The sequence below is a fragment of the Coregonus clupeaformis genome, chromosome 18 (assembly GCF_020615455.1).
Source record: "Coregonus clupeaformis isolate EN_2021a chromosome 18, ASM2061545v1, whole genome shotgun sequence".
In the NCBI taxonomy this organism is placed as follows: Eukaryota; Metazoa; Chordata; class Actinopteri; order Salmoniformes; family Salmonidae; genus Coregonus; species Coregonus clupeaformis.
The window spans coordinates 29,197,683-29,216,759 of record NC_059209.1 but is presented as its reverse complement, the minus strand read 5'-3'; the positions used below and the strand labels follow the sequence as shown (position 1 = coordinate 29,216,759).

Genomic DNA, 19,077 nt, shown 5'->3' with positions numbered 1-19,077 from the left:
TGTCAGTGACTGACATTAAAAGAGAAAAATTGCTGATGCACAACCAAATTTCGAACTTGCACCATGTATTCTACTATCCTAAACTGAGACCCCGACTGAGCTTTTTTGGGGGGGTTGACTCTTATGTCGCTTTTGCCTGGAGCCGGCCCTGAACACACACAATTTACAGGTCAATTATATAATATTCATACATCTTTACTTAGATTATTATAGGAAATATTATTTTAAACATACATTATCATGATAGGACCCCATTTGAATAAGAATAATTTTCAACAAACGTAGCCTAGAATTTATTACATACAATTACGCACGCTGCAAATCTGGCGTTCCAGGTGACAGGTGCTGTGCGATACCACCTGTAATGGACTGGACCCGTCGATCACTCTAAAATTGATGGGCTACTGTATCGTTGGAGAAAATCGTGTCGGAGCTCCACACAACAAGGCTACTATTGTCAAACGGCCAATGAGGTAGAAGCGGGGCGGAGAACAGTCGACGATTGTACTACAGGCAGAATAGTAGCCTACTGCAAACAGCTGTGGAAGCGTCTGTTTTGTACACGCGTTTCGCTGATCTGGTCAATGGATTACACAGTTTCCCTACAAGTGCAACATCAACTGACTGTGTTCCCGACACACTTGTACCAGGGTTACAGTTTGGAGTTACAGGTAGGCTACATCTCAGACATGAATTAGCCTATACTTATGTGTGATTTGTTTTCCGTTTTGTTTTACACCGGGTACCAATCTCCATTGACAGAGAAAGAGACTATAAAACTCAGACTGTCTAATGTTTTCAGCTCTATCATAATTAGTTTTCATGTCTGCTGCGCTGCGTGGAATATCAGCATCCTTTTTGACATTATGAGCCAGCGTAACGAGAAACAGTGAAATCCCTCTCCTCCATCTAGGCTATGTGATGTTGAATTCACAACACCGTGTTTGGAAATACCATGTAGCCTGATGCGGAGGTCCTCAAGCTGAAATGCGCGCTTAAATTGTGAATCTCATTCAGCAGTTTCATAAACACTCCGTGTGATTTGATGCAGACCTACTTGAGTTTGAAATTTAAATAAACGGGTCGGACTGTTCACGATTATCATTTTGCGTCTCGCTGTGCTTAGAAAGTGAGATGGGACGGCATCAGAGGCAAAACAATTCCTCATATGTTATTAGGCTATCCATCCCATGGCTATTTTACACACACTGACCTTTTACATCGTTTTTTTTTGTTGCTACATGATATTTATGATATTTTGTCAAGATTAGGCTACATTAATGTAATTTATGGGATTCCAATAGTTCAACCAGTTGGAGTGAGTTTGAACTCACCTGTCATTCTACTACTGTAGGCTATCTACTATTAGATCCATTGACCATATCATGTGCATGTGTTTGGTTTTAAATTTGCCCACTGTTCAATGCATGGAATATGAGAAGCTGGCATGTCGGTATCTTGACTATTGAAGTGTATCCAGTCATTGGATTGTGACTACATCCATTTAAGATTAATTCCCAAGCATTTTCCGATGACATTATCCTCATAATATTTTGCACTAATGTTAGCCCAGATGTGTAAACATAGGTGAACATTACCATGCTACAATTTTCGTTAAGTCAAAAAATTACAGCACACCAAAACCTGAATGTAATTTACCTCATGTAGCTAGCTATCTCCCACATGACTGGCAACCATGTTTATGCCTCTTTGACTGTGGCAAGACAAATTCACCTCAACACCTTGTTCTGGTTATTGAGTCCTATTTAATCGTTTTCATTAAATATTTGTTATGTTTTCTTAAAAAAACACGTCTTTCCTTTATTGAACAATCCTGACTTCCCCCCCCCCAGTGAGGTGTCTTGTTATAGGAACCCTAGTAAGGGCTTTGAAATATACATTTGATTAGATAGGCTATGGGAATCGCAGTGTGTTTATTTAGAAGTATACCTGGAATTGTTGCATATTAAATCCCTGTGCATGCCTTTTGAAGTGTGTTCACCAGGTGGTGTCTAGATTATTTTTAATCTTTACTACATTAATAGTATCTTTGCTTTATCCACTTCCCCCAGAGCGCAAGCAGCGACTTAATTGTCTTGTTTGAGAGAAAGCTTTAGTCTCCTTTTGATGCATTGTTTTTAACTGCTGTGTCTCTGTGCTGCTGTGCCTCTCTCTGGTTTTCAATTTGTGTATCAAATACTATATTTTATTTGGGTTTTCTTAAGGGATCATAGATACAGAAAAACAGAGCCCATTGTTAACTTTTAAACTGATACAGTAGCTTCGGGTATCTCTCAGTGTATCAAATGTCTATTTTTGCAGTGCAGTTACTGCACTTTAACTGAGCGGCATACAACAGCCCCCATATCACCCTAGAATTATCTCTTAGTCGAGGCAGGTCTTTATAACAGGCCAAGGTTTGAATTATTGGGGTCCTGGGCAAACCCTCAAACCCATAACAAATCATGGCACCCCCATTAGCCTTACAATATTTTAGCTATACAGAAGATATTTAAATTATAATGCGTTGCTCCTGCCTACAGTTTATGGGCACCCTCGAGTCAATGTGTGATTCAAACCTCCAGTAACCTATGGGTGTTGACCAAAAGTAGTGCACTAAATGGCAATTAGGGAGTCATTTGGGATGCATCCTGTAACATGATTTATAGTTAAAACACCTCCACTTGTCGATGTACTTGTTATGGTGTATCTGGAGTTTTAATCATGCTTGCCTGACAGTTCCCATCACTGCTGTTCTTCAGTCAAACTCTCTCTGAGCTCTTTCTTTCTCCAGTCTGCTTGATTCAAAGTCAGTTGCCAGAGTTGTGAAAAGTTGCTGCGATCACTGTCTCTCTGAGGAGAGGCTCGCTGTACTGAACCACAAGGTGGCTCCGTCAGAGCACTATCAACTCCTTTGTTTTTCATTATCTTAAGACAGTGCTCTCTGTTGCTGCATGCCTGCTGTCAGTGACACAGACTAAATACGCCTCCTCAGGCCTATATGCTGCTTACACATGCATTTTCAAAAGTTCTCTCTATGTGAGTCATCCAGAATATGAGGTATATTTGGGGTATTTTGGAACATCTTGGAGGACTGACTTAATACTCATTCAAATTCACATAATATGCACATTCATACTAATACACATACAAGCTCTTGAACTTCAGGTGATGATAATGTCCCCTATTGACCTCTCACTTTAACAACCCCAGATATATTTGTTCAGTCTCCCTATTTCATATCGTTTCTATTTTGGAAAAGGCTTGAAGTGGTAAAAATCATATGATCCCTCTCTCCCGTCAGTAATTTGTGAGGGCTAAAAATAAGCGCTTTGAAGCTCTGTGCTTCAGTGTCATCAATAAGTGATTGCTTTTGTTTAAGTAAAAATGTCCCTCCTTTTTAGTTGGTTATTCAAAATCCTCCTTTCAGTCACAGTCTGTGTATTTCACTGCTTTCTTCAAAATGTATCCCATCAAACACAGAGAGAGACCAAAATAAATCCAACAGATTGTATAAATACCTTATGTAACAGATCAACTAGATACACACTCTGATGTTAGAATTATGTGCAAAAAATGCAGCCAAGTGTATCACAGGAGAAGGTCAGTGCATTGAACTGAAGAAGATGAACGTGTCATGAGATACTCCCTGAAGTACTCTTAGATTGCAGTAGCATATTTAAAAAGAAGTGATATTGTCAGCAGGCTATTTATACTGTATCACACCTGAGAGAGAGAGAGAGAAGAGGTGGGGAGAGAGAGAGGGGGAGAGAAGAGGGGGGAGAGAGAAAGAAATAAAGAGAGTATCCTTGTATTCCATGATAACACCTCCACATCACCCTGTCCTCTGCCCCTTGATGGTACCCACAGGTAAAGAACTGGGAGTTAAATAATCCATCCAGGTGTTACAACTGCATACTCTGAAATTTCACTCCAAATATAAATGATAAACGGCATCCCTTTGTCCCCGTTGATGAGCTGGGATATGAGAGTCTTTTAAATCTTGCTCAATATATGGATCAGCTTGGCTTGGTGCATGCCTAACCTTAATTTGTGCTCCTTTGTGGATCAGGCTGAGAGTAGGCAAGCCTTTTTTTAGAAGAAGAAATGCATTTAGGCTGGATGTACTTTGAAATCCCTAAAAGCATCAGACTTCCGGAACCCAAGCACTTTGCAACAGGTTTATGGACAACGTTTTTACAGTATTGACCCGTTCTGAGGATTAAAATCCTACAGACTTAATCTTACCTCCAGAGGTAATCTAACTTGAGAAAATGTAACTGATTTAAATAGACCAGTCATAATTTAATGGGTCACGCACACATGTGCGCACACTCACTCACTCACTCACTCACTCACTCACTCACTCACTCACTCACTCACTCACTCACTCACTCACTCACTCACTCACTCACTCACTCACTCAAGTGACTAAACATCTGACCTAAATGTCTCTGTCAGTGGCTCAACTCCAGTCTGATGATTGTGCTGGTGTAGTCTACTGTTGACAATCTGCCCAGACTGCACTGTAATATTTTCACCCAGCTGCTCTGTTGTCAGTAGCCAGGCTACACCAGAGTCTAAGATAGAGATAAATAGGGCTCTGGTGGCTCTGGGGTTACACCTCAGAGGAACTGGTAATCAGGAGCTGGAATCCTCTATCAGTTAAGGCTGATATTAGATTATATTAATTCAATACAGTAAGTAGAAGAATTTTGAGTTACCTGCCTTCTGTAAAACAGAGTTGCCAGTATACAGACCTTGGCCATTGTTTCTCTCCTATGCGACACTCGTCCCTCATCTGTGCAGACGGAATCGTCATGCTATCTGACATAAGACAATGGACCTTGGCCTAAAGAAAATCTGCCTGACTGCCTAACTAAAGGACAGGACAAACCACAGCGAACATCAGCCGTGCGCAGTAGATCACCTGCATGGGTGACGATTGAATCGGTGGTGATTGAACATGTATAATTGTCTGGAAATTAACAGAAAAAGATGGCAGATGTTCTGTGTAGTGCGATAGAAGGAGCACCTGCTTCTATGAACTGTTTGTCGACGTGGTCTGTTTTGTCCTTAAGGCAAACACTACTTTTGACAGGTTTCATAGGGCACTATAGGGAATGGTGAGCCATTTGGGACGCGGTTTAAACCACTGTGGTCCTGGCCTGGAGAGTCAGCTAGAAAAATGCTGCTGTCTGCTGCTAAGGAGGTTAATAACAATGCTGATGATTGTACTGGATAGGGATGTAACGATTCACCGATACGCATCAGTCCCCGATTCAAATGTTTAAGATACACTACATGACCAAAAGTATGTGGACACCTGCTCGTCGAACATCTCATTCCATGGAGTTGCTGCTATAACAGCCTCCACTCTTCTCGGAAGGCTTTCAACTAGATGTTGGAACATTGCTGCGGGGACTTACTTCCATTCAGCCACGAGCATTAGTGAGGTCGGACACTGATGTTGGGCAATTAGGCCTGGCTCGCAGTCGGCGTTCCAATTCATCCCAAAAGTTTTTGATGGAGTTGAGGTCAGGGCTCTGTGCAGGCCAGTCAAGTTCTTCCACACCGATCTCGATAAACCATTTCTGTATGGACCTCGATTTGTGCATGGGGGCATTGTCATGCTGAAACAGGAAAGGCCCTTCCCCAAACTGTTGCCACAAAGTTGGAAGCACAGAATCGTTTAGAATGTCATTGTATGCTGTAGCGTTAAGATTTCCCTTCACTGGAACTAAGGGGCCTAGCCCGAACCATGAAAAACAGCCCCAGACCATTATTCCTCCTCCACCAAATTTTACAGTTGCCACTATGCATTGGGGCAGGTAGCGTTCTCCTGGCATCCGCCAAAACCAGATTCGTCTGTCGGACTGCCAGATGGTGAAACGTGATTCATCACTCCAGAGAACAATGGCGATAAGGTTAATACCACTCCAGCTGACGCTTGGCATTGCCCATGGTGATCTTAGGCTTGTGTGCGGCTGCTCGGCCATGGAAACCCATTTCATGAAGCTCCCGACAAACAGTTCTTGTGCTGACGTTGATTCCAGAAGCAGTTTGGAACTCTGTAGTGAGTGTTGCAACCGAGGACAGACGATTTTTAAGCGCTTCAGCACTCGGTTGTCCCGTTCTGAGCCATTGTTGCTCCTAGACATTTCCACCTCAAAATAACAGCACTTACAGTTTACAGGGGCAGCTCTAGCAGGGCAGAAATTTGATGAACTGACTTGTTGGAAAGGTGGCATCCACATTGAAAGTCACTGAACTCTTCAGTAAGGCCATTCTACTGCCAATGTTTAGCTATGGAGATTGCATGGCTGTTTGCTTAATTTTATCCACTAATTTGATAGGGTGTCCACATACTTTTGTATAGATAGTGTATGACTGCATCAGTCCGCAGACCCCAAACGAATGCAAATGTAGCATGCATCAGTCAAAAAATCTATTCAAAGTTACGAATCTCTGATTCACTAACAATTTTTGCTCATATTACTTTCTTTCTACCTTCTGAAAATACCTCATCTTTTGTGACTACTGATGTGTTCTCTCCTGCATGTAACTGTGTTGACAGTCATTGATCTACAAGTCATTTTGCATTCCGAACAACACCAGGGAATATCAGTAGCCTAGTCAAGCTGCGCACAGCCCCCAGGTTCACCCGCTGACCAATGTGGCTTGCACAATGTTAGGCTTTATTAGTTGAGTGACACACTATGTAATTTGCTAGGTTTTTGCTATCTATGCGCTGTTGGAAATGGTGTTTTACTGGAATAAAAGTAAACTACCGGAGACACAATTGTCATCTGGGTATACCTGCTGAACGGGGCTTACAATAGATTTTATTTAGATTGTTTCGATTCAGGTTCAGCATCAGTAACAGGTTTGGTAGTTTTGCTTTAAACAATACAGTGGGGGAAAAAAAGTATTTAGTCAGCCACCAGTTGTGCAAGTTCTCCCACTTAAAAAGATGAGAGAGGCCTGTAATTTTCATCATAGGTACACGTCAACTATGACAGACAAAATGAGAAAAAAATCCAGAAAATCATTGTCATGCTGAAAGACCCAGCCACGTTTCATCTTCAATGCCCTTGCTGATGGAAGGAGGTTTTCACTCAAAATCTCACGATACATGGCCCCATTCATTCTTTCCTTTACACGGATCAGTCGTCCTGGTCCCTTTGCAGAAAAACAGCCCCAAAGCATGATGTTTCCACCCCCATGCTTCACAGTAGGTATGGTGTTCTTTGGATGCAACTCAGCATTCTTTGTCCTCCAAACACGACGAGTTGAGTTTTTACCAAAAAGTTATATTTTGGTTTCATCTGATCATATGACATTCTCCCAATCCTCTTCTGGATCATCCAAATGCACTCTAGCAAACTTCAGACGGGCCTGGACATGTACTGGCTTAAGCAGGGGGACACGTCTGGCACTGCAGGATTTGAGTCCCTGGCGGCGTAGTGTGTTACTGATGGTAGGCTTTGTTACTTTGGTCCCAGCTCTCTGCAGGTCATTCACTAGGTCCCCCCGTGTGGTTCTGGGATTTTTGCTCACCGTTCTTGTGGTCATTTTGACCCCACGGGGTGAGATCTTGCGTGGCGCCCCAGATCGAGGGAGATTATCAGTGGTCTTGTATGTCTTCCATTTCCTAATAATTGCTCCCACAGTTGATTTCTTCAAACCAAGCTGCTTACCTATTGCAGATTCAGTCTTCCCAGCCTGGTGCAGGTCTACAATTTTGTTTCTGGTGTCCTTTGACAGCTCTTTGGTCTTGGCCATAGTGGAGTTTGGAGTGTGACTGTTTGAGGTTGTGGACAGGTGTCTTTTATAATGATAACAAGTTCAAACAGGTGCCATTAATACAGGTAACGAGTGGAGGACAGAGGAGCCTCTTAAAGAAGAAGTTACAGGTCTGTGAGAGCCAGAAATCTTGCTTGTTTGTAGGTGACCAAATACTTATTTTCCACCATAATTTTCAAATAAATTCATTAAAAATCCTGTGTGATCCACAATGTGATTTTCTGGATTATTTTTTCTCAATTTGTCTGTCATAGTTGACGTGTACCTATGATGAGAATTACAGGCCTCTCTCATTTTTTTAAGTGGGAGAACTTGCACAATTGGTGGCTGACTAAATACTTTTTTCCCCCACTGTAAGTGTATATGGTCATTTTTAGGTATAGAGGGTAAAGTTGATAATTTCATAACTAGGACAGCAATCACTTTACGAGGTGCACAAATGGCTCACAGTCTCACGTCAGAATTAGACATTCATCCATTTTTCTCAAATGTCACATTTTTAAGGTTAGGGTTAAGGTAGGGGTTAAGGTTTGGGATAGGCTTAAAACTGTAATATGAAAAACAACTTAATAGCTAACTAAAAACTCCCAAACAGTCTAAACTATTTGATTTTGAGATGGGGGGTCAAATCCAAAGTTGTGCTATATATTCATTAGCTATGACATACAGTGAGGGGAAAAAAGTATTTGATCCCCTGCTGATTTTGTACGTTTGCCCACTGACAAAGAAATGATCAGTCTATAATAGTCTAGGTTTATTTGAACAGTGAGAGACAATACTCCCGAGTGGCGCAGTGGTCTAAGGCACTGCATCGCAGTGCTAGCTGTGCCGCTAGAGATCCTGGTTCGAGTCCAGGCTCTGTCGCAGCCGGCCGCAACCGGGAGACCCATGGGCGGCGCACAATTGGTCCAGCATCGTCCAAGGTAGGGGAGGGTTTGGCCGGCAGGGATGTGGGTTCGTTTCGCCAGTATATAAAAAGAAAAAACGTATGCATTCACTAACTGTAAGTCGCTCAGGATAAGAGCGTCTGCTAAATGACTAAAATGTCAAATGTAACTGTAATAATAACAACAACAAAATCCAGAAAAATGCATGTAACATTTTTTTATAAATTGATTTGCATTTTAATGAGGGAAATAAGTATTTGAACCCCTCTCAATCAGAAAGATTTCTGGATCCCAGGTGTCTTTTATACAGGTAACCAGCTGAGATTAGGAGCACACTCTTAAAGGGAGTGCTCCTAATCTCAGTTTGTTACCTGTATAAAAGACACCTGTCCACAGAAGCAATCAATCAATCACATTCCAAACTCTCCACCATGGCCAAGACCAAAGAGCTCTCCAAGGATGTCAGGGACAAGATTGTGGCTGGAATGGGCTACAAGACCATCGCCAAGCAGCTTGGTGAGAAGGTGACAACAGTTGGCGCGATTATTCGCAAATGGAAGAAATAATTGTCAATCTCCCTCAGCCTGGGGCTCCATGCAAGATCTCACCTCGTGGAGTTCCAATGATCATGAGAACGGTGAGGAATCAGCCCAGAACTACATGGGAGGATCTTGTCAATGATCTAAAGGCAGCTGGGACCATAGTCACCAAGAAAACAATTGGTAACACACTACGCCGTGAAGGACTGAAATCCTGCAGCGCCCGCAAGGTCCCCGTGCTCAAGAAAGCACATATACAGGCCCGTCTGAAGTTTGCCAATGAACATCTGAATGATTCAGAGGAGAACTGGGTGACAGTATTGTGGTCAGATGAGACCAAAATCGAGCTCTTTGGCATCAACTCAACTCGCCGTGTTTGGAGGAGGAGGAATGCTGCCTATGACCCCAAGAACACCATCCCCACCGTCAAACATGGAGGTGGAAACATTATGCTTTGGGGGTGTTTTTCTGCTAAGGGGACAGGACAACTTTACCGCATCAAAGGGACGATGGACGGGGCCATGTACCGTCAAATCTTTGGTAAGAACCTCCTTCCCTCATTCAGGGCATTGAAAATTGGTCGTGGATGGGTATTCCAGCATGACAATGACCCAAAACACACGGCCAAGGCAACAAAGGAGTGGCTCAAGAAGAAGCAAATTAAGGTCCTGGAGTGGCCTAGCCAGTCTCCAGACCTTAATCCCATAGAAAATCTGTGGAGGGAGCTGAAGTTGCCAAACGTCAGCCTCGAAACCTTAATGACTTGGAGAAGATCTGCAAAGAGGAGTGGGACAAAATCCCTCCTGAGATGTGTGCAAAACCTGGTGACCAACTACAAGAAACGTCTGACCTCTGTGATTGCCAACAAGGGTTTTGCCACCAAGTACTAAGTCATGTTTTGCAGAGGGGTCAAATACTTATTTCCCTCATTAAAATGCAAATCAATTCATAACATTTTTTTTCTTGTTTTTCAATTTTCTTGTTGTTATTCTGTCTTTCACTGTTCAAATAAACCTACCATTAAAATTATAGACTGATCATGTCTTTGTCAGTGGGCAAACGTACAAAATCAGCAGGGGATCAAATTATTTTTTCCCTCACTGTAGCTAATTGTCAAACGATAAATATTGATACATTACTAGCTCAAATTATCTGCCCCCCCCCCCCCCCTAATCTAATAGTGGTAGTGGGGTGGTAGATGCCTAGTCTCCCTTATGGCACAGATCAGATGCCTACACAGTACATACATACTGTACACCATAGACATACATCATACACACACACACAGATCCAGCTCAGAGAGGCCCAGGCTTATGAGCTCCACCAGCAGCAGATTTTAATTTAGAATGGAAAATGAATGTGTTTATGCACATCGTTACAAACTACAACGTTCCTGTATCGTATCGGAGCCCATATATCTAGATACGTATCGAATTGTCTTGAAAGGAAAAGATGCACATCCTTAGTACTAGACAAACGGCCTCATGATCCTCACAGATCAACCCGGGTGAGTAGAGGCCAAGCAGCTGCAGCTTCAGTTGAAATGTCTGGCAATTCCCCCTGCTTTCATTTCAACTGTCAATTTCCTTGGCCAGTTGTATTTTCTTAGCTACTGAGGGAGGTTGCTGATGTAGTTACCAATTTGTGTTTTCCTATTGGTGGAAATCAAGAGAAACTCTAGCCCCTTGTGTAGTTTATTTTGAGGAATTTGTATTTTTCTATGTTCTAATTGGATAGATCAAACACAGTGGTAGTGTTATAGTATTGTTCATGAACTAAGCTATTTGTCGGTCTTAGTCAGGTTTGTAGAGGATTGTATTCATGATTCACAATGCACTCTATTAGGCTGATAAAGCCAGGCTGTTGTCTGACCTTCGCTAAGCTCATGGGATGGAGAGGTGAGTGCTATTTACTGAGCTAAAATGATTTAAGTCCTGCAGACTAAAGTGTATGTTTTTTTTTTACAGAATCCGGATGAAGTAGATTATTTATAAATAGTGGCAGAGTGGATAAAGAAATCGTAGTACACATGTAATTAACCTACTTGTATTGTTTGCTGTGTTACATGCTGTTTTTTAAACTCTGACTTAATTCTAGCTGTATGTTAATCAATCCCTCCTACCACTCCAGTATGTGCTAATCTCTCATGTGGTTCCCTACCTTTATCAGGCTTCTTTAGTACTTTAGCCTCAGTCCAGGAGCTCTACTACTCAATGCTGCAATTCATTCAGTTGCTAAAGTGAGCTTGTATTTGTTGCCAAGGCACTGTTCTCTCTCTCTCTCTCTCTCTCTCTCCTCTCTCTCTCTCTCTCTGTCTCTGTCTCTGTCTCTGTCTCTGTCTCTGTCTCTGTCTCTCTGTCTCTCTGTCTCTCTGTCTCTCTGTCTCTCTGTCTCTCTGTCTCTCTGTCTCTCTGTCTCTCTGTCTCTCTGTCTCTCTGTCTCTCTGTCTCTCTGTCTGTCTGTCTGTCTCTGTCTCTCTCTCTCTCTCTGTCTCTCTCCAGTCGCAACCACTCTAATAGTCTACTACATCAAGATGTTATTGTTCTCTATTTGTAGAAAGAGTGAACAAGTATTGGACAAATATCTAGATTGTGCGTTTGGAGGGCAATGCTGATTATCCATAGCAACAGTTAGCCAAAGGCAACTTTTCTTCATTTGCAAACTAAGATGGGTGGCCATTGTACACTATCAATGATTCAGTACGGCTTCTGTTTTGGGGCATTAAAATTGTTCTTGTTGCGTTGGGAGATGCTTAAATACATAATCTTTCAGCATTCTGTTTACTCCTAAATACAGCTAAGATATATACCTCGAGTTGAGTTGAGGCCTATTGAGGGAATATGGTGGAACAAAATAAATGATCAACTGTGAGAACATTAGAGAAATAACTTACTGAGGACCTGCTGGAATTGAGATGCAAAGCTGGAAAGTTTGGTTGTTTCCATTGTTTATTACCCTGTCTAACTCTGCGATATGTTGTTTCCGCAGTTGTAAGTTATAACTGATGTCTGATCCATGATTTGTGTTGTGGAGCATCTGGATGACTGCTTGATTTGCAATTACTGAATGAAAACAAAGAGAAAAGTATCATGTTTGGTCTTTTCACGCTAGTTATGCTGTCCTAGTCGGGATGTTACGTAAATGCAAACTAAAGTTTAGCAAGTATCTCTTAACTCTCCATTTAGTAGTCATTTTATGATTGTTCATTCTCAAAGACAATGACAGGTGGAGTCCACAGGAGGCTGCTGAGGGGAAAACGTCTCATAATAATGGCCGGAAAGGAGCAAATGGAATGGCATCAAACACCTGGAAACCATGTGTTTGATACTGATTCCGCTCCAGTCATTACCACGAGCCCATCCTCCCCAATTAAGGTGCCACCAACCTCCTGTGGTGGAGTCTGTTCCTTAGATAATACGTTTAACCAACCTCCTCAATGTCTTGGGTAGTTTGGAACCTATAACACAGCTCTGACGCCAAAATGGCGCCAAATCATCTCTTGGATTTATCTCAATTCAGACATTATTTATCCAATGCTATCATGGGCACCAGGAGCTGCTTTATGTTACAGTAATTGTAACTCTATCCAGCGCTACTGAGCTCATCTCTTTCATCCTTAATAATGCCCATCATGTATACTGCTGTTATAATTAATTGGCTGTTTTATTAGTTATAATATGGCATATGGAATGGATAAGCAGCTGATAATTTATAATCAACCCTGCTAGACAAAGTGTGGTTGTTATGTTCTGTTAAATAGGCCTATGTATTATTGCTGAGGGTTTTTCCCATGAAAGTGATCTGGAATCATTAGAATACTATATTCTCTTTCATTCAGAGCGTAGTGGTAGCTCGCTCTGCTTTTAAAAATGAAAAGGATGTAGTCTGTTTTAACCCATCCTCTCCATTACTGAAGTGCGTTAGAAAAAATATCTGGCACATTAGACAAATGCCGACATTTTACAGCTTTATCTTCTCAAAAAACATTTACAGTTTTTCTTGATTGGTAAGACAATTTTAATGAAACTGGGGTCCACTTGATCTCCATCATAACCTAATGAGCACAACAGTAATATTTTTGCAAAACTAAGTCATTTCTCATTGCTTTCACACGCAATGAAAATGCTAAGCAAATTTTTCAAAACAGTAAACACAACTCTCTACAAAAGATGCAAAACTCAGTTGAGTAAATCATGACGAACAACATTTTAAACATTTGGTCACCGCTGATACAAATTACTTCCATGAATGTGAACCTCTTCTGCATGTGTGTAAAACGTCTTTGCACAATTGTTCAATCAGCAATCAGTCCTTATTCATGCATAAAAGAGGTCACCTCTGAGTTGCTGGTTGCAAGAATGGACCAAGTAAGAGGACTTGTGAGGGCAAGGACAAAGGAGAGGCCCATAGAGGAAGATAGTTCAGCTCTCAGTTAAAATGGAACATATTCATGTTCTTGAGTGACATTCTTTCTTCATTGGTCATCTTTGGTCCAAAAAAAATTATACAGCCAATGCTGTCATAATATGTTTACTTGCCTTTTATGTTGCATACTATAATTATAGTATAAACAAATGGCCCAGATATATAAAAGAGGGTTCACCATGTTAGGGTATATTGATAGTTGTATTTATTGGGCCACTGTGGAACAATTGATTTTAGATAACTTGTCATTAGATAACAAGTTGCATGTGTTGATGGAGGTAGTTGATTTTGTATCATGTATTTAATATTTTGAGAGTCTTAACGCATTTGAAATGTGTAATTTTGGCCAAAGTGTTTCAGTTTGGGGCTGCGTGTTAATTGTTTTGAAAAAGTGAATTCTGTTTGGACAAAGGTGCTTAAGTAGTCGAGAAAAACTGTAAACAAACCTCCCTCAGGAACAAATATTTATATTTGTGTGAAGTATGTCAATTTGCCATCCTGCAATCGTACATTTCTCACAATGTTTTTGTCCTTTGAGCATCATTGAAGGAACCACACTGGTTTTATAACACTATTTAAAATGAAGTTTTCTCAGCCAAAGTTTTCAGCTGGGGAGCTGTCTGTAGCAGTGCACACAACCTGTCTGTCTATAGGCCTAGTAATACCTCTGATTAGTGTAAGAGGCTCCAATCCAGCCTCTTCCTCCTCAGTGCTTTCCCTCTCACCCTGGAGTCTCCTCAGTGTTGCTCTGATGTGCTGCCTAGAACATAGAAATAGAATCACTGGACACAGCTGATGGTAATGAGCTCAGCTGGGACGCAGCACTGCAGGACAACCAGCAGCCCAGGAGAGGAGAGAGAGTGCGCTGAGACTTAGATTTCTCACTTTAAATGTATGCCAAACAAAAACCATTGATTTAAAAGTTTAACAAACCATACAACTCTTTGCACAAGGACTACTTTTAACAATTTACACTGAACATTTTACAAAAGCACATTACCTGGAAGAACTAACAGAATGACGATAACAGAATGACATCATGGGTCCCTGATCTGTACTATACAGAAATGCATAACTATGGAAGTCATTCTCTTCATGGTGATGTATCCTGAATAGGAACACAAAGGTAGAAATATGCAATATCCTCCTTTGCATTTTTGGGTGTTATTCTACACACTAGCTATTATTCTAATGAGCTCCGCCCCCAAACAAGACCACATTTGGTTGGTCTGCATCAGAGGAAAAAATAAAGAAAGAGGGATGGGGGAGGGAGGGAGAGGAAAATTGGTATTCAATTAGTCTTTCCATTTCGGCTATTTTGAAACAATGCTGTATTCAAGGCTCAATTAATGTTATTCAGTGACATGGGCAAGATTACTTTTTGAGCTCTTAAAAATTTAACATTTCCTACTAATGTAACCATTTCAAAAGATGTAACTATTTCAAAACATGTTAAAAAATATATGGATGGTCTGGGTCAGTCAACAACTAAAGTTACATTCAAAGTGTTGTATAATATAAATTAGGTAAATGTTAAATGATTTGAACAAATGCACAAACTTTTTTGGTCATGAATTATAGAGGTACCACTCTCTCCTAAACCCACTAATGACAAAGTTAGAGCAGTGCGCTGAACACCTTGAATGATTTACACGGAACTGTTGACTCACGTTTTCAATCAATTATTCAGTTCAACAAAAGTTCCATTCTATCTTCCTAACCTATTTCCACTCTCTAGTTGTTATATACACATTTCCACAGCTTTTCAATCATTGTATTCCTTGTGAAATTTAAAGCCTAATTTCTGTATTTTTAGAGGGATCTTTGAGAATATGGGTGAGAGATGGATAGAAAGAGAGAGCGAGAGAGAGAGGACAGAGAAACAGAGGGAGAGAGAAGTAGAGACAGACACAGAGAGAGAGATTGCCTAGCCCAGGACAGTCGTGTTTTCTCTTCCTGTCCCTGTAGCTGGTGAATGAATGAGTGCAGCGTCAGACCTTTTCTCAGCCAGGAGGGGCACCTTGACGTGCTGCCGAGTCACACTGGGCTGTCATGTTGATATCGGCATGGGCTCCTGAGCAGAGCAGAGGTTGAACTGATTTATTTATTCTCTCTCCTCCTCTCTTACCCTGTTAGTTTGGTGGTTGGTTCTGCAGCATTCAAACACTGGGTTTTGTCCTCATCCCCGTCAGTTTGGTGCTTTGGCCCCTCCCCTCCTCTATGCTGGAGCTCTGAATACCAGCCTCCCTCCCTCTCTCCGCTGATAACAGTTTACAGGCATTGTGCCGCCCGCTGGAACTCAGTGCCAAGGTCACATTATTTTAAAGAACAAGTGACACAAAATGCCAAAAGGTGAAAAGGCAGTCTGGAACAAATTCATCCTGTACTAGGGTTTAATGGGATAATTCAAATGGAAGAGTTTAAAGGGTTACCCAGATTAAAACAGACTGTTACATAAACCCAGGGATTTAGAGAAAGTTATGTTACTGAGAAATAAAATATTTACAGTGATAGAGGAAACATCCAAGTTATTTTACAGTGATAAAGGAAATATCTAAGTTAACACCAGCATACCACCCTGCATCCCACTGCTGGCTTGCCTCTGAAGCTAAACAGGGTTGGTCCTGGTTGGCCCCTGGATGGGAGGCCAGATGCTGCTGGAAGTGGTGTTGGAGGTCCATTAGGGGGCACTCTTCCCTCTGGTCTAAGGAGATCCCAATGCCCCAGGGCAGTGAAGGGGACATTGCCCTGCGTAGGGTTCCGTCTTTCGGATGGGACGTTAAACGCATGTCCTGACTCTGTGGTCATTAAAAATCCCATGACACTTATGGTAAGAGTAGGGGTGTTAACCCTGGTGTCATGGCTAAATTCCCAACCTGGCCCCATTCCATCATGGCCACTTAATCATCCCCCTCATTCCTGTTTGGCATATCACTCCTCACCTCTCCACCTGATAGCTGATGTGGTGAGCGTTCTGGCACAAATATGGTCGCCGTGCATCACCCAGGTGTGTGCCACACATTGGTGGTGGAGTTTCCCACTTACTATGTAAAGCTCTTTGAGTACCTCAGTTGGTAGAAAAGCACTATATAAATCCAATCAATTATTATTAAAGTAATGTGACATAGTAGGGTATGACTTATTATGCAGAATAAATCTCTGAAAAGACATTGATGTGTTCGACTTTGAATGGCTAGTTTGGCAAATTGTAGGGCATGCCAGTCCTTCTGAAATGAATCCGTAAGTAATAAAATATTGAGATTTGTAAACTGCGTGCCATGTTTCCCGTTATAAATCAGACCCGTCCTAAAACTGTGCAGTCTAAAGTTTAGGTGGAGGTAAGGACATTCTCACGCCAAGTTCCCACGGGGGGCCAGTATGAAAAATGTATGCACTCACTAACTGTAAGTTGCTCTGGATAAGAGCGTCTGCTAAATGACTAAAAATTTTTAAAAAGTTCAACTTTTGTGGGAACACTGGCACACTTGTTTTGGGGGTATATTTTGTATGTACAGTACGCACGGTTTATAAATGGGCCCCAGGATAACTCCTGAAGTCACCATGATCATGTGAAAGGACACAAATGCAGTGTGTCAACTGTTTGGCCAACCACCCCACTGCACTCCAGATCACTTCGACTTTGAACAGCTTAGACTGAACTTCTATTTGGTATGGTTCAAAGACTCAGTTGTTTGATTGCTTGTTTTATAGGTCTCTCAAGTGAAGTTAAGTAACCGATCGGCGTGACATTGATTTATGCTCTGATGGATGAGCTAGGCCTTTTCTTTTGAAGTTACTACTTGAAGATCTTATGTGTGTATCCTGTTTTGCCTTCCTCCTCAACTTGTCCTTCAGCTCTGAAACACGTCCGCTGGCAAGTGCCTAACCCTACACTTTACCACACTATCCACACTTTACCGCACTATTCACACGGCAAGTTATGAAAATACATGTGCAAGAGAGAAAAACAACAGTTCCAATGTAACAATAAGGTCCAGTGGTGACAACCAGGCAAATCAATGTGAATTTAATTTTGTGAATCCTAAAATGTGTAAAAGTAGAAAGTATCGAGGAGTTTACTGAGATAGCTTATTGCCTTTGTCCTCACTCCTCCTCACCTTGCTTATTGTTTATTTTATTCATCTGCTGTACCTCTTACTCCAGGGCAGCCTACACAAATAAATCATTTGGAGGAACTGTCTCCATCCAATGGACTCATGATTTATTTACATAGAATGATGGATAGAAAGAGAAAAATGAGAGAAATGTATGGGCCGCCCTAAGCCAGAAAAGTTTATTGCTAGATTGTTCACCTGCTATTTCCTGTAGGCCAACATGTACCCAAATGCTTTTCCAATACCAATGTTATGTGGGCCTATTTGTTTTATTTAAGGCTAGTGATTTGGAGATGCCAATAAGGTACAAATAACTGAATATGTCCAAACTTTTGTCATTACATACATAATATATATTGTTTTAATGTCTGGATTCATCTCATATTATTTAAGTATGTGGTGATATTCTCTTTTAACCCTTTACACTCATGGGAATTGGCCTATATGGATAGGGCTAAATTCAAATGTTTCTTACAGAAGAAATATGACAAGCATATACATAACCATGGTAGCAATTGAAAGGGAACAGTTTGGAGAAAATTTGAAAATTATTAGACCAAAGGTGAGTACACAACAGTTCACCTGACACAAGACTGAATCCAAACATTACACTCTTGATGTTATGTGTGTTTTTTCATTTGCTGAACTTTTTGTCGCATTTGTTGATAACGAATCAGAAAATACTCTGAATAAATGTGTGGTAGGTGCAACATAAGACGAGGACTAACTGGTGTCTCCAAGTGGCCACACTTGAAGAGTCTTCAACTATAAGGTACTTTCTTGAGCTCTCCTAGCTGTACCGTTGAGGAACTAGAGAAAGCACACATGTAATTGTTAAATTTGGAACACAACCCTGCATCCCCGCCCTCACACAATTACTATTGTTGTTTACGCAATCCAAAAACGGTCCATTATAAATCTGGGTCAGGTGGGCATGATTTGAAAGCTTGTTCTAGTGCCAACATGACTAGCTAAGTTATAAAATACGATCTTACAGTGTTCAGCTTTCACAAGGCAATTCAGGGAAACAGATCGTAATTTTGGTGCGCATAGAAAGGAGTCATGAGCGCATTCAGGTGTGTGTGCCGCATCATTTGTTCTCTCACAATGAACAAACAGACTCATTCTGTTCAGAACAACCCTGGGTATGACGTCATGTCATCCTGTAACTGTACATCAAACATAGTGATCATAAACGTTGACCCTGTATATGACATGAGTTTTATGATTTGGGGTTATGAAGTGCACATTTGAACTCAAGGGTGTTTGGCTTGCTTGTATGACATCAAAGCGGTATTTATTATA

At 41.3% G+C, this 19,077-nt stretch overlaps 1 protein-coding gene across 1 annotated transcript in view; it reads left to right on the top strand.

Moving 5' to 3' along the window:
• The first annotated feature begins 387 nt into the window (after window positions 1-387).
• The window catches only part of LOC121530672 (zinc finger matrin-type protein 4), a 167,755-nt gene continuing 149,065 nt past the window's right edge, over window positions 388-19,077 (top strand). Inside the window, exon 1 of the mRNA XM_041835811.2 lies at window positions 388-671. Coding sequence (XP_041691745.1) covers window positions 585-671 — 87 coding nt within the window. The 5' untranslated portion in view covers window positions 388-584. The remainder of the gene's footprint in view (window positions 672-19,077) is intronic.